At 37.4% G+C, this 14,502-nt stretch overlaps 1 protein-coding gene across 1 annotated transcript in view; it reads right to left on the minus strand.

The window, feature by feature from the left end:
- DOK6 (docking protein 6) overlaps window positions 1–14,502 on the minus strand; it is a 203,054-nt gene that overhangs the window by 79,078 nt on the left and 109,474 nt on the right. The window contains exon 3 of the mRNA XM_059469020.1: window positions 7,556–7,670. Coding sequence (XP_059325003.1) covers window positions 7,556–7,670 — 115 coding nt within the window. The remainder of the gene's footprint in view (window positions 1–7,555; window positions 7,671–14,502) is intronic.

The following is a 14,502-nucleotide window of genomic DNA, read 5'->3' on the forward strand; positions in this document are numbered from 1 at the left end:
GCAAGTATGAGCACTGATGCTTCATCTCAAAGTCTCAAAGTTTCACAGTAATTTAAATGCAAAACCTCCAGGCTTTTTAACTGTCAAAGGATACAGTAATATGAATTGCATCTAATAGTCCACTGATATCTGTTGAGCTCTTTCAGCACACAGTGGTTTTACTTGTGAAAACTATCAAGGAGAAAAAGCCCAACTCATGATCAGTAATAATTTGCTAATTGTCCAAAAGCTTTTTCAGTAAAAGCATGAAATGAACTTGCTCCTTTTCAAATGATACCACCACTGTATTTTTTTAAGAAAAGAAAGCAACACTAACAAATGGTGAAAACAGATTTAAAAAGAAAAATACATACAAATCTAGAAAAAACACACATTGCCACTTGACACCAACAGACTTTCAATTTCAACTAAGTAAAACTTCGGAGAGTTGTGACAAAACTTTTTTGGAAAGTTATGACAAAACTTGATTATCACAGTTTGACTGCACTCAAAAGAAGCTGAAACACAAGAATACAGAAGAAAAACATATACCTGTTTACCTGTTTATGTTGCAGGTGTATAAAAGAGTTTTATCAAGGCAACCATCACAGAAGCAAGACATTCAAGATATAAAAATGGTGAATTGAGCCAAAACAACCACATGAATGCATAAACCCCTAAACCAGAAATTTCAAATAAAGTAACTGATAGACACTTTGCAATAACCGAACTCTATTTTCCCCAGGATTTGAATAGCAAAAGTTTTAAGGAAAAGCCAAAGTATAACCTCTTAAAAATAATGAGGATGTTTCTTGGTTGTAATGACTCTAGAGCTGCAGTTCATGCATGCCTGGGAAGAAAGAAACCCCTTCAATTAATGTACTTCTATACAGAGTGGGGCATTGTGCTGAAGAGAACACAGACAAAGGTCAGTATCCCAGGGGGTGTCTCCTTTGCTTAACAATGGCAGTTTTAAGATTTCTCTTAATTTTGCTCCCTATGTCACAAATATGATTTGCCCCTTATGTCACAACTCATTCTATTCTCAAATCACCAGAATCACCTCTCAGCTCTATTTGTCTTTCTTATTCCTATCTCCATAATATTTTTAACTCCCCTCATATTATTTTTTTTTTGTTTTTATTTTTTAAGAACTAGATTTAAAAATTCATCAGTTTTCATAACATTCTGTCATTTAGACTTCAGAATAGATTTTACACAAACCTGCGCTGGAGGGGCCACTAAGCATAAAATGCCCAGGGATTGGTATCACTCAGTATTTTGCTGTCATCACTAAAGGAAAAATCAAGCCCCCATATGGTCTGTCCCTGACTAGTGTAAATCAGAAAGAGCCTTCCTTAAAAGCTAGCTATTATTCAGGCACAATCATCATCATGCCAGCATCTTCCAAAACAGCACCATAAAATTCTAGATTAAATCACTACTCATGCCCTCTAATTTCATTTTATTGCTGGTCCTGCACAGCCACCATTGCTTACTGCATCACATCTAGAAGTTTTGTGAGAGTTTAAAGGGCATTTCAGAGCACCTGTGTCAGTTCAGACACTTGTCTTACAGTCACATTACAGATACCAGGCTTGAAGGAAGAAAGGCATCTTAACAGATACATGCATCCAGGCATGACTGTAACTACAAAACATGTGACAGCACACTACCTGAAGGAAATTCAACAATAACAAAAGGTCCCCAACCAAACAAGATCCAACCCAACAACATTTTTAGGAAAGGTATCAAGGAAAGTCAGCATGTCAAACCCAGCAGCTGGAATCCAGAGCTAAAATATCTTCTCTACTTCTTGATTATACACTTCAGAATGAAGAGAAAACCCCCCACAATTTCATAATTCTTAATAATAAAAAAAACCCCAAAACAACAACACAAAAATTTCCTTAAAGGCAGTAACTTTCAGACAATATTCAGAAAGGCTCAAATAGAGATCATGGCATGTTCCTTGTTAGGGCAGCAGCAATTTCCCATGGTTTGAAGAAGAATTCCCACGCTTTAAAGTCTGTTGTAGGTTCACTGAGTTATAGACTACTTTTCATGTTAGTTAATCAGCCCTGACTTCTCATTAGTTTACTTCCACTGAAACAATTCTCATGGTAACAGAGAATTTTAAAATGTTGCTTGCTAATCACCAAAGTCACAAGTTTCTGCCCCTTAGAGAAGATGTCAGAAACAGATATAGTAACAGCAAGAAGCTTTCCTTTCTTCCTGAAGAGGGATAATTCTTCTTTAAAGACTTGTTATCCCATGCTTTTATTCAGGGAACTGTAGTATAAGAGATTGATTTGCCTTCAAAATATTTCAATGGGGCTTCAGAAGGGAGCACATTTCTACAGCTGTTGTAGATGTTGGGAGCACTGGTGGTAGTGATGGGTAGGTGATAACAAAAGCATATGCAGGAGTCTGATTTGTTTTTCTGTAGAATGTTGTCATAGGCAAATGAAGATTACCAACAAGTAGATGCATCTCAGATTACTAATTTGCTGAAATTCTAATGGAAATATAGGGGTTACAGCCCATCCAGAGCTCAGATTTGCCAGTAGCTGCCTTGAAGACAATAAGCAAGATGAGGGACTAAAAGCTGCAGGAGCTTAGGAAAAAACCACAGGCTCTGAGCCAGCACACCCAGTGGGCTGGTATCACAGCTCTCAGGCTCTCTGTGGAGAGCTAAAGTGTTCTGCATCTTTAGAGACCTATTTTAAAACAGAATAGTATTTTATTGTGCCTAATTCCACAATTAAGAAAGCTATGTGCCAGAAAAATGTGCTGCTTTTTGGCACTTTAAGACGGCACAGATGAGAAGGCATCAGCTCATGATGTCAAAACCAAAATGATACCTTTATTTAAAATCATTTTATGGTACAACACTGACAAAACCTCTCCCTCACATTGTTCAGTCCCTAAAATCAACTCAGCTTTGAGTATTCCTTTCTCCTTTTCTCCAAAAAATTGTTGACTCTATGCTCAGCAGATCTTTTGCAATGGGTTTAATGTTACTCTCCTTACTCTCCTTTCATCTGCCCCTGGAAGTCAAGATGATATGAAACAAGGCATCTGCTTCTGTATATTCAGAGACTTCATGGTAGAAAAATTTCCACATTATGAAACTCTGGAGTCCTAAAAAATTCAAGGTCAAGCAGTTATGATTCTGGAAGATTTTTGCCTTGAGTCAAAACCACTTGAGTGTTTTTTTGACACTGAAGCCACCAGAAAGAAGAGGGATTAGTAAAGTTATTGTGTTAACCAAAGAAGTGGCAAGAAGATTTGCCAAAATAAACACCATTGTGTGTACATCACTGTACACTGTGAGGCTGTAAAAGTCTATGCATTTTTCCATATAAACCAGTGCCACTAAACAAGAGAAGGAAAGGAACCCATTTTAAATAAGAAGCAAGTTCTTCAAACATTCCTTAAATTTTGTTTAGTGTCATAGAGGAAAGCCAAGTACTTGGCACATTTCAACAGCAGTAAAAATGGTAACAGTTCCCTGTGAGAAGACAGAATTCACTGTGGAAATGACTTGGGAACTAAATTTGTTTTTGGACCCTATCTTCCTAGTTCAGAAAACAAAAGATTTGGAGTTGAAGAGAGTCAGATTTTAGTGAAACAAAACTGTGTATCTTTCTCATCTCATAGATGTGATGCAGTCTATACTGCTTAGACAGACTGAAGGCATGGAGAAAGGCAAACTAATTGAAACTCCACTATGCTCACAGCCAACATTTGTAGTCATTCAGAAACAGCCAGGTATTTGATGCTTTTATAGCTCAATCTTCTCTGTATTCTCAGATCACATAAGCAATAAGATCCTCTGAAATATTTTTTCTCCAGGCTGAAAAAGCCCTCAGCCTCTCTTATTATGTCATGTGCTCCTGACTGTTGGTGCCCCACCCTGGGTTCACTCCTGTATGTCAATATTGTGCTGCATGCACAAAACTGGATATGGCAGTCTAGATGTGGTCCTATAAGTGTTGAATAAAAAGGAAGGATCACTTTCCAGTATCTGCTGTGAAGAGCCTTACTAATGCTGTCCAGGGAGTGTTGTGCACCACGACCTCAGAGCCTTTTCAGTAGATCTGCTTCCCAACAGCTGGCACCAAGCCTGCCTTATGGCTGGGATTACCATAAACCAGGGCAAAGAGCTTTTGTTCTTGCTGAACTTCACAAGGTTTTTGTAAGCCCATTTCTCCAGCCTGTCCAGGTCCCTCTGACAGCAGTCCTGCCTCCCCAAATTGGGTCACCCCTGCCTGGTGTCACTTGCAAACCAGATGAGAGTAACCTCACCATATCATGCAGATTATCAATGAAGACCTTGAATGGTATTGGTCCCAGCACTGACTCTAGGGATCCACTACATCCTTGCTGCAAGCTTGGCTTCACAACCTTGGTTTTTTAAGTCTGGCCTATTTTCTGTCCACTTTATAGTGCCGTTGTTCACCCCATGCCCCACCAGTTTTGGGGGCTATGGAGGAAGCTACAGAGGGTATCAAAGACCATTACAATTAAGGTATGTAAGAATCACTGCCTTTCTTTTGCTAGACACCTAATCATGGCAAACATGATTTGCATATGGGAAGTATTTTTTTCTTCTCCCATTCACCTTGCTGTCCTTCATGTCTTTACATGTGATTTGCTCCAGCAGTGTTCTCAGGGACTGAGGTGACCTGGCTGGAGCACAGTTATCTGGATCCTCCTTCTTGTCATTCTTGACAATCAAGCTCCACTAACTTTTGTATGAAATCCAGGTGATTGAAATCATGCCTCACTATGCCTTCCCCTGCCATGGATACTTCATCAAGTTCAGGGGCTTAGGGACCTGGAAGGCCTGAGGACAAGCCTTGCAAGTGAAAACCACAGTATAAAAGGTACCTTAGCCTTTCTCATGACCCTAGTCACTATGTCGACCGTTCCAGCAAGCAATAGGGCCACGCTTACTTGGCCTTTATTTCTCTCCTGATGTACTTCAAGAAACCTTTTCTATCTTGCACTTCCCTGAGCTGGAGCTTGGTGAACTCCATTCCCATGTAAATAGACAAAGCCTCTGTATCCCTCCCAAGGAGTCAGTCTCTGCTTCATTGTAGGTTTTCTTGTGTGTGTTTGAGCGAGTCAGGAGCTCCACATCCATTCATACTCATCTCCTGTAAAGCTTGTCTTCTGAGAATGGGGAGAACAGTTCTTGTGCTCAGAGGATGCTGTCCTTGCAGATTGGATAGCTCTCCTGGGCTCCTCTGCCCTTCAAGGATCCACAGGATGCTGCCAAGCATGTCCCTGAACAAACATCTCCCCTCATCACACTATTGATCATCTGTGTCAAGAAGTTTTCTTCAATCTGTTTCAGAAATCTGGATTGCTTGTGTTCAGCCTTATTGGCCTTGCAGTAGTTACTGCTGAGGTTAAAGTCACCCAGGAACACCAATGCCTGGGACTATAAGGCTTTTCCACCTGCCCCGAGATTGCTTCATCTGCCTTCTCCTGTTGATGAGAAGGTCTAGAGGAGACACCTGCTACATCACCTATCCTGGTCTGAACTTTGTTCTTTGTCCACAAGCTCTCCACTTGTTTGACACTTCACCCAGGGTTCTGTCCACTCAAAACACACTTTTGTATAGAGCATAAAGGGAGAGCATCTCATACGGACACCCTGCTAGCACCTTATGGTACTACATGTGCCTTGCATTTACAACTGGGTTCAAGGTTAAGAAGAATGGGATGAGTGGGCCAGACATGCTGAACTTCCTTAGGTTTGTTTGTCCCTTCTTTGGTGAAAGAATTCTGAAGTCATGACTTGCTCTCACTCTTTTCAAATATACCTGAGCCACAGTAATTCTAGGGAAGGAACAAGATCTCATTAGGAAAGAAGGGGCATGCATGCATAGGCAAATGGAAAAAATTTCCACAGGACTGACTTCAGTGCTGTTGGAATATAATTAAAATGTTTTTATTCAATTATTAATCATAATACAGAGTCACTATCAATTCTACAGATTAGAGTTCAAAATCTTTAATGTGGGCTACTTATCTAATGATCGCTTAAACCAATTGTAGACAGACACAGATTTTCTATGTGTGTCACTAAACTTAAAATAATTAACAAAAAAAAGTCTATCTTTCATGATGGAATATACATATTACTGTTTGCAATATCTGATCTAAAAGCTACATAATTCATGACCTTGCACACCTTTAACCTCCTCCACATTTCTCAGATTTGTTTCACTGTATTTAATTTATTATTTAGATTGTACATGATGCAATGTTTATATGATAATATTGATAAAGAATCATAGAATATCTAGAGTTGGAAGGGATCCACAAGGACCATAGAGTTCAACTCCTAGCCCTGCACAAGACAGTGCCAAGAGTCACACCATGTGCCCAAAAATATCTTCCAAATGCTTCTTGAACTCTGTCAGGCTGGTGCAGTCATCACTTCCCTGCAGAGCCTTTTCCAGAGCTAAACTACCCTCAGGATGAAGAACCTTTCCCTAATTCCAACCTAAAATCCATTGACACAACTTCAGGCCATTCCCTGGGGTCCTGTCACTGATCACCACAGAGAAGAGATCAGTGTCTGCCTCTCCTCTTCCCCTCAAAAGGAAGTTGCAGACTCCAGTGAAGTCTCTCCTCTGTTTCCTCTTCTCCAGACCAACTAACTTCAGTCACTCCTCATATAGATTTTCTTCTAGGTCTTTCACCATATATACATAATATTACATATATATTTAAAAAAACCAAAACTAACATATATATATATATATATATATATATATATATATATATATATATATATATATATATAGTATTATCTATATAAACGTTTACAATGTAAAGTTTCAAATATGTCACTAAAAAGGCCCGAACTTTATAATTAAAGAATTTCCCACGCTTTTAAAAAACTTTTTTTTTCTGTTAAAATATACCCAAAATATACCCTAGGACACAGATGTGCGCAATTGTACTTTCAAATGAAAATAGTGCACTTTAATTGTGCAGTGCTCAGTGTCTCACAAGTAACTGCCTGCCATTGTGTACTCTAATGGGCAGGTCTTGTTCTATGCTAGTCTAGTCATTATGCTATGGAGTCATTCAAACCACAGACTGCTTGACACCCTGCTTTAAAATATCCTGAGGTTTTAGCTGGTATTTGCTACTTATTTGCAATGGCATGATAATTATTAGTTTAGTAACTGCCTATAGCAAAGCTTGTTAAAAAAAGAATGCTTCACATCTTGGCTTAATAACATCTTACAGGTTATTTTTTACTAGGATTTACAAGTTTAGCTGGAAACCTCCAGTCTTTAAACCATCTGCATGCAAAGAAAAATAATGGAAAAAAGAGCTCTGTAACACCCCAACACCTCTCATCATATATTAAAAAAACCTTATTGAACCCCAAAAGACCTGAACCCCAAACTCCAAAGTTTTTTGTTTACCACAAATTTCTTTAAGGTAAGAATTTCTATTTGGCATTGTGAGTTAATTCATGTGAGCCAGACTTTGATGTGTAACTTGATTTCTTCAAGCTAGAGATGAAGCACCAATTACTTACCTGACTCACACGCAAATGTCTTTGATGTCTCATCATGAAAGATAATTGCCACTGCATGCTTCTTTGTCTCTCGAGGCAATCTGGTTATGTTTTTGATATTGTGCAGCTCAGTTACCTTAAAATGAAGAAAAGTATTTTAGACCAGTGCATAAATAGTACAAACAAAAATATTAACCTTAACTGCTCAATTCTTACTATAAACTGTTTTTTTCCTGTCCTAGTTTCAGCCAGGACAGGGTTAATTTTTCACAACAAGAGGAGAAGTGTGTGGCAAGACCCAGATGTTATTCCACTCCACCTCACTCATTGCCAGGGGCAGGAGTAAGGAACACTCTCTTCTTCCACTGGGGAGAAAGCCTGGTGGGGAAGAGCCGGATATTGTTGCAGGCTTTTCCATGTAAATTGTTTCTTTGTGCTGCTGGTACTGTTCATTTTTCTGTCTCATTGCTGTTTCTAGTAAATCATTCTTATCTCAGCCCATGATTTTCAGCTTTTGTGCCTCCAATTTTCAACTCCATTCCAAAGGAGTGGGAAGGGGAGGGGAAGGGGGAGTGAGTGAGCAGCCAGTCTGGTTTTGAGTCTTGGTGGGAGAACTAAACTGGGGAGTACCATTACTAAACCCCTAGGTTATTTATATTTATAAGCTTGATAGTTGGTTAAAAAAACACACATAAATAGGTAGAGTCTTAAGTTGCAAAACTTAACTCTAATAACTCTATTTCTCTAATAGATTTCCACAAAATTCTGTTTCCTTAATAAGTCCTACATGGAAATAGTTTACAATGACATCAACTCAGCCTTGGGATTTTGTATAATCTATTTTTCAATTTCTATACTCATACAACTTGGATCAGTTTCAGAATCTGCATCAAATAGAAAACCTAATTTTGGAAGAACAGTGCTTCATTAGTTAAGGAAGGTAACTCAAGTAATACGTCAAATAGCATCGCTACATTTGTAAGGGGAGATCCTCATGTGTCTTTAAAATCTATCTGTCATCCTCAAAAGAACTCAAACTTTCATTTTATTTTCTAAATATTTGAAAAGCTTATCAACAATAAAATACTCTTGCAGCAAATTTACAACATAAAAAATTCAATCTATTTCCATTTTCTTTTGATGCATGTATGTAACTACAATTAACAAAAATGGAAGAAAAATATGTTATTCCAACCTGGTGGCCCAGCCTATATTAAACTGATTAACACTTCATATTCTGAAATATTTTTCTCAGTTTCTTGGAACTCTGGGCAAACTTTATCTGGTTAGAGTTAGGTTTTCTCAGTCAGGACATTTGCCTCAGGCAGAACTAATTTCCAGAAAAATGTCAACCATATAAGTTTGGACTTCTATGACTACAGAAAAAATGGACTGAATGTAGGTGGGTTTTTTTTGTTTGTTTTGCTTTGTAATTGTTATGCTTCTGGTGCACAGTTCCAACATTCCTTTTCACATGCTGAAAATAATTTTAAAGCATAGGAGATTTTATACGGTGCAGTTCCAAAAAAATGGAATACGTTGGGGCAAAGACATTTCAATAAAATATTGATTAGCAGAGGAGCAGTGAAAGGCATCAAGACAACAAAAGGCACTGAGACAAAGCATGAAGAGGAATGTGCTGTGTGCTGATGAACTTGGGACCAGTTGAAGATTGCTCCAGAGTCTGTCTTGACAGCCTTCAGCAAAACTCACTCCAGTTTGTCAAAGTCTTTGTTGTAACAGGTGGGGCAAAAATGGATGTGGTATTATAAACATGGTCTAATGTGTGCTAAACTGAGGAGAATAATTCTCTGCACTGACTGGCCATGGTTCTGCCCATACAGCCCATGGAGCTTTGCTGGCTGAGGCACCAAGATCCAGGGCCCTACCTTCAGGCCACTCCCAGCTTGCCAATGCCAAATCTTTGCCATCACAGGGGCTCTTCTATCCCCAGGCTGGCACCTGGTTCTTGCTCCTATTCAATTTAACAAAGTCCATGTCAGCCCATTCGTCCAGCTCATTCAGGCTGCTGAAAAGGCAGCTTGACTACCAAAAGCCTATCAACTGATCCTTCCCAATTTGCTCTCTGCACATTGGTGCAGCTCCCTTATTTCCTCCATGTCCCTGATAACAATATCAAGAAAGGTCCCAGTACAGACCGCAGCATTTCCACACTTGCTACAGCCCTCCAAGCAGGTAACCACACTGACCACGTCAATAACCAACATAACCACATAATAACCAACCCATTAACCACATAATAACCAACCCATGAACCACAGCTTTCTGGGTCTGACTAGCTGACCATCTTTACATGATCTAGACACCCACCTGCATAAATAATATTGTCCCAACTTCAATTTGAGAATGTCATGGGAGAAAATGTGGAAAGCCTTGCTAAAGATCTTCTCATAACATATTGTAGATGGTGATCGTACTGGTCAGGCATGACTTATCCTTGATAAATCCATGCTGCCTTTCACAAATATTATATTTACTCCATAGTTCTTCCTATAGGCTGAAGTAAGACTGCCAGAAATTCTCCATGTTGACCTTTGGTTGACTGCCAAATTCTCTGTATTCTCCAGGTTGACCTTTTGACCTTTTTTTAGACACAGGTGCATTTACCTCACCATTTGGCTCCTAATCCTTTATAATTTTAACTTTTGTCATGCATTTTCAGGGCTTTGTAAGATTCCATGTATTGTACTACTTTTTGGCTTGGGGAAAAGAGAAGGGGTGAATACCACAAATATCTCTGTCCCATTAAAGAAGTTACTGAAATATCTGCTGATTTTCCTTGATCCATGCATGGTAAATGAACTAATGTGTGAGAGAGCTCTTGCAATCTCGCAGAAATCCCCCAAAAGAGAAGAAAGAAAGCATTTCTAGGCAGAGGAGAGAGCAGACTCTAGAATTCAAAACCTGAGGGAACAATACCAAATCCATAAGTCATTGCTGAATTTTGAAGACACAGAATGTCCCAAAGTCAGGGGTACAGATCTACTAGTCTTGCTAAAGACAAGGTACAGATCTACTAGTCTTAACAGGGTACAGATCTTCTAGTCTTGCTAAATAAGAAGATATAAGAACAAAATATTTAAGATTATTTAGGACACGAAAAAGTTCAGGTTATTATTAAAAAAAAATTTAAAAAATAGCTGGTGGTGCAATAGGAAAGGGAAAACACTGATACAAGGAAAAAGCTCCAGTGATTCTTACACAAGCAATTAATAAAGAAAGTGACATTTTCACATGTGTGTGTGCATGTGTGACACTGCACACTATGCAGATAAAAGTGCCTTAATGCTTGTTGTACTTAAAAGGGAAAACTTCTCTCTCTGGAATAGCAGAAAAGGAAAAAGAATTGCTTTGAATAGTGACAAAAAGGCATATTAAGCCTTCTTCTAGTCTCTGTTATATAGTAGAGATCTATTCTTTTTTCATAATACTTGAGGTTTACAAATTACTGAAAGATTCTGCAATGCTTATAAGATAAGATAATAATGATAATAGAACCAAAAATCTTACATTCCTGGCACTAAAGCTACAAAATTTTGATAGTAATTTATGTTTGAAACATAAATACAGACATACCTGAGCACACACAAGTGGCTATTTGTAAAGATGTTTTTCTGAGTCATCTCATTGATCAGTACATTAATCCTGCCTTGTTTAATATAGTCACAAATGCAACATCCATCACATACACAATATCTTAAGAATATTGTCAGTAAAAAGTGTACATACAACAGAATTCTTTTTATTTGCTGGTGGGAATTTAAGGTCTGAAAGAGACAATGAAAACACTGCCAAATTCTTATGTGCTGCCTTTTCGTACCCCTATGAGAGATTAAGTTGAACAACATGCAAGGCAAGTGAAGAAAAATAGTCCCCATGCAGGAAAAAATGGTATTTGTTCTAAACACATTTCAATTTTTCTTTGTCTCTGAAATCTCTAGACAGCACAGAACTTCTTGTAACTCCAATGTGACAAAGCTACATTTAATTGCCTCTTCCAAACTCCCTGACTTTTACCTTCTTTCTTTAAGACAAACTTTTTGAGCCATTTGTAGTCTCACACAGGAATCATATTCCTCTTGTCAACACCTTTCCACAAAAAATGGACCTATTTGAAACTATTTTGAGACACTATGAGACACTTACGTTCTTGTCAAATACTTCACTGGTTTAACATGCGTGGCCAAAGCATTTCTGCCAGGTAAGCGTTTTTTCTTCAAAAATCATATCTTTCTCATTGGAATGCTTTGCTTTACAAGAACTGAAGGAAATAATTTTAGCTACAACATTTTGAGGACATAGGAATCTTATAAAGATTTTAAGAAGTACAATTTTACTGGGCAAGCTAACAGAAAAAGAAATGAGAACACTTTGGGAAATTTACACAAATTTACACTAACAACTAGAAAGGCCATATTATCAAAAAGCCCCTCAGTATTTCTATTGCTTATATAATTTTCAATATCAGATAGAGATGAATATTTGCTTCAATGATCATCTTTTCAAATTGTACTGTATGCTTCCCTCCATGCTCAGAGTAGAAAGAAGAGGCGAAACTGTGAAAGTCTATCCTCCCATTGATAGAGAATTAAGTTAATGAAATTCTGAATTCTGGATTTAAGGCCAATTAAGCATGAGTCATTTCTCTACTTGCTGAACAAGTGCCATTAAAAAAACACCTGAGAGTATATTATCTTGTGTGAAGGAAAAGATGAACTTTGCCTTGGAAACAGATTGCTTTATCTCAGGGATTTTTAAAACTGTGGCTTAAATTTTATCTAGTATTTAAAAAAAGAAAAAAGAAAATAGAAGCATTTTTTAAAGGGAAAAGCATCAAAGCTACTGAAAAGGCAAATAGAAAACTTATAAAAATCATGCTACTTTGAAATAATTTAATACATCACTTAGCAGATTTTAAGAATGTCTTAAAAGACTAATAAAATTTTTAAAAGTACAAAAAGTCCCCTATTTTTGAGTAGTATATTAGGTAGATCTACATTTTTAAGCAAGGAGCATTATAGCAAAATTTGTTCCCTGTGGTATAATAATGGACTTGTTTACAAAATTCAGTCTAATACATTGAAAATATTTTTGTTCTTCACAACAACAAAATATCATTCTGAAACTACCTAGACCATTGATAATCTTGCATCAGTAAGAGAAACGTAAAAAAGGAAAAAGTTTTCTGTGCCATTACATATGTAAGTCTTACCTAGACATTCAGTGTGGGATTATGCTTCACCTAAAACTTTGTTAACTCTGAAAACAACTCAAACCAACAAAAACTTTGTAAATCACTTTTCCTATTTCCCCAAATTGTAACTGTTTAGAACAATATTAATTTCAACAATGAATAAAATCCCTAATAATGCCTCCTTAGTGAGCAAACTTGCAAATAGATTTTTTCTGATTTTTTTATCCTTTGATTTCTTCCAGTAGGTTAAATAAATCCTTTTTTTTTTTTTTTATTAAGTTATGATTATGTAGTGTACAAATTTCCACTACCATCAGCATGTTAACTTAGACTTTCTTTTCTCTACTAGACATTTAGTGGTTTTCTCCATATGTTGCTCACTGTGGTATGTGCTAGGGACTCTTAGCACCTGGACCATTTCTCAGTTCTCCTACTCCTCATCAATAATTCCTGCTTCATTTGTCCATCACTCAGCAGCCCCCACACACATTTCCTAGTTTGATTTTTTTTTCTATTTCTTGATTTTTTTGTATCTGTCATTAAAACCAGTTTTGCTTTTGTTCTAGAAAGACAATTTAACACTGATTGATGAAAAAAATCAAGAGTTACTAAGCTTACATGTTACCAAAATTTGACAAGGTTTCTTTTTTCCTTTTAGATTATTTTTTCATCTATTGAACAGGTTTTTTTCTTTCTTTGTGGAGGGGGGATGGGGCTTGACATAGCTGTATCAGAGGCATCCAAGTTGTCTACTTCTCAATAATATTTGATAAAAGGACATAGCCTTGAAGGGCTGCTAGGTAGGATAACTTCTAGGATTGGTAAAGGCATAATCTCACTCCTGCAAAATTATACTAGGCTAGACTTGCATCAGGGTCTCAAGGCTACACATCAGTGGTGGTTACTGTAACTTGGTTCCTCTCACAGCCAGGAATTTGCTTCATCTCAAAGATTCCTTATCAGCACAGATGAAAAGAAACACACTTGATCTGGAAACAATACTTTTGGATGTTTGGATTGTTCACCAAAATGTAATACTTTTTTACAGATACAGCACTGAACAAGAAGGTGAAAGAACCTATAATAAGGTTTCTGACACTATTGCTCATATATCTTGATCACTCATTAATCATTTAAATATTGATTCAAGTAATGCAATGCACTTCCTCTCATCCTTATTGTTTTTCTTTATCTTGGTCTGGAAATAAGCCCAAAACTTTAACTTGTTTTGTGTTGGTGTAATAGCTTATCTGGAAGAAAATCACATTCAGAGCTTTCACTTCCTTCCTTTAGTTAATGTGACATAGGAATAATAAAGTCCATAACTATCAGCATCTTGTAAATACTGTCTAGCCGCATCTGGGTGGATCAACCATCAAAAAAAAAACCAAAAAACAACCCAGCATAGAGCAGTGCATCAACCTTAAACACAAAAGAAGAAACTGCAAAGGACTCCTCTGAAAGAACCAACAGTTAACAAATCTCATGCTATACCGTAAAAAAGACAAGAGGATCAGAGGAAGTATTTAGCTTATGCCCTCACTTTGAAAAAAAATAAAATCTTCATTTCCTTGAAGTCTTAGGATAGTAATATTTAACCTGAGAGGTTCACAGAAAATTCAAGTCACCTTTCTGCATGAAGATCCTAAATTTGGCACTAATACCAAATACCTTCAGTTCCCTACTCCCTACCAGAATGAGCAAGCAGTTTCAGAAGCCAGGGGACTGAGTTAGAAGAAATACTAAACGATTG

Source organism: Ammospiza nelsoni, chromosome 1 (assembly GCF_027579445.1).
Source record: "Ammospiza nelsoni isolate bAmmNel1 chromosome 1, bAmmNel1.pri, whole genome shotgun sequence".
Lineage (NCBI taxonomy): Eukaryota > Metazoa > Chordata > Aves > Passeriformes > Passerellidae > Ammospiza > Ammospiza nelsoni.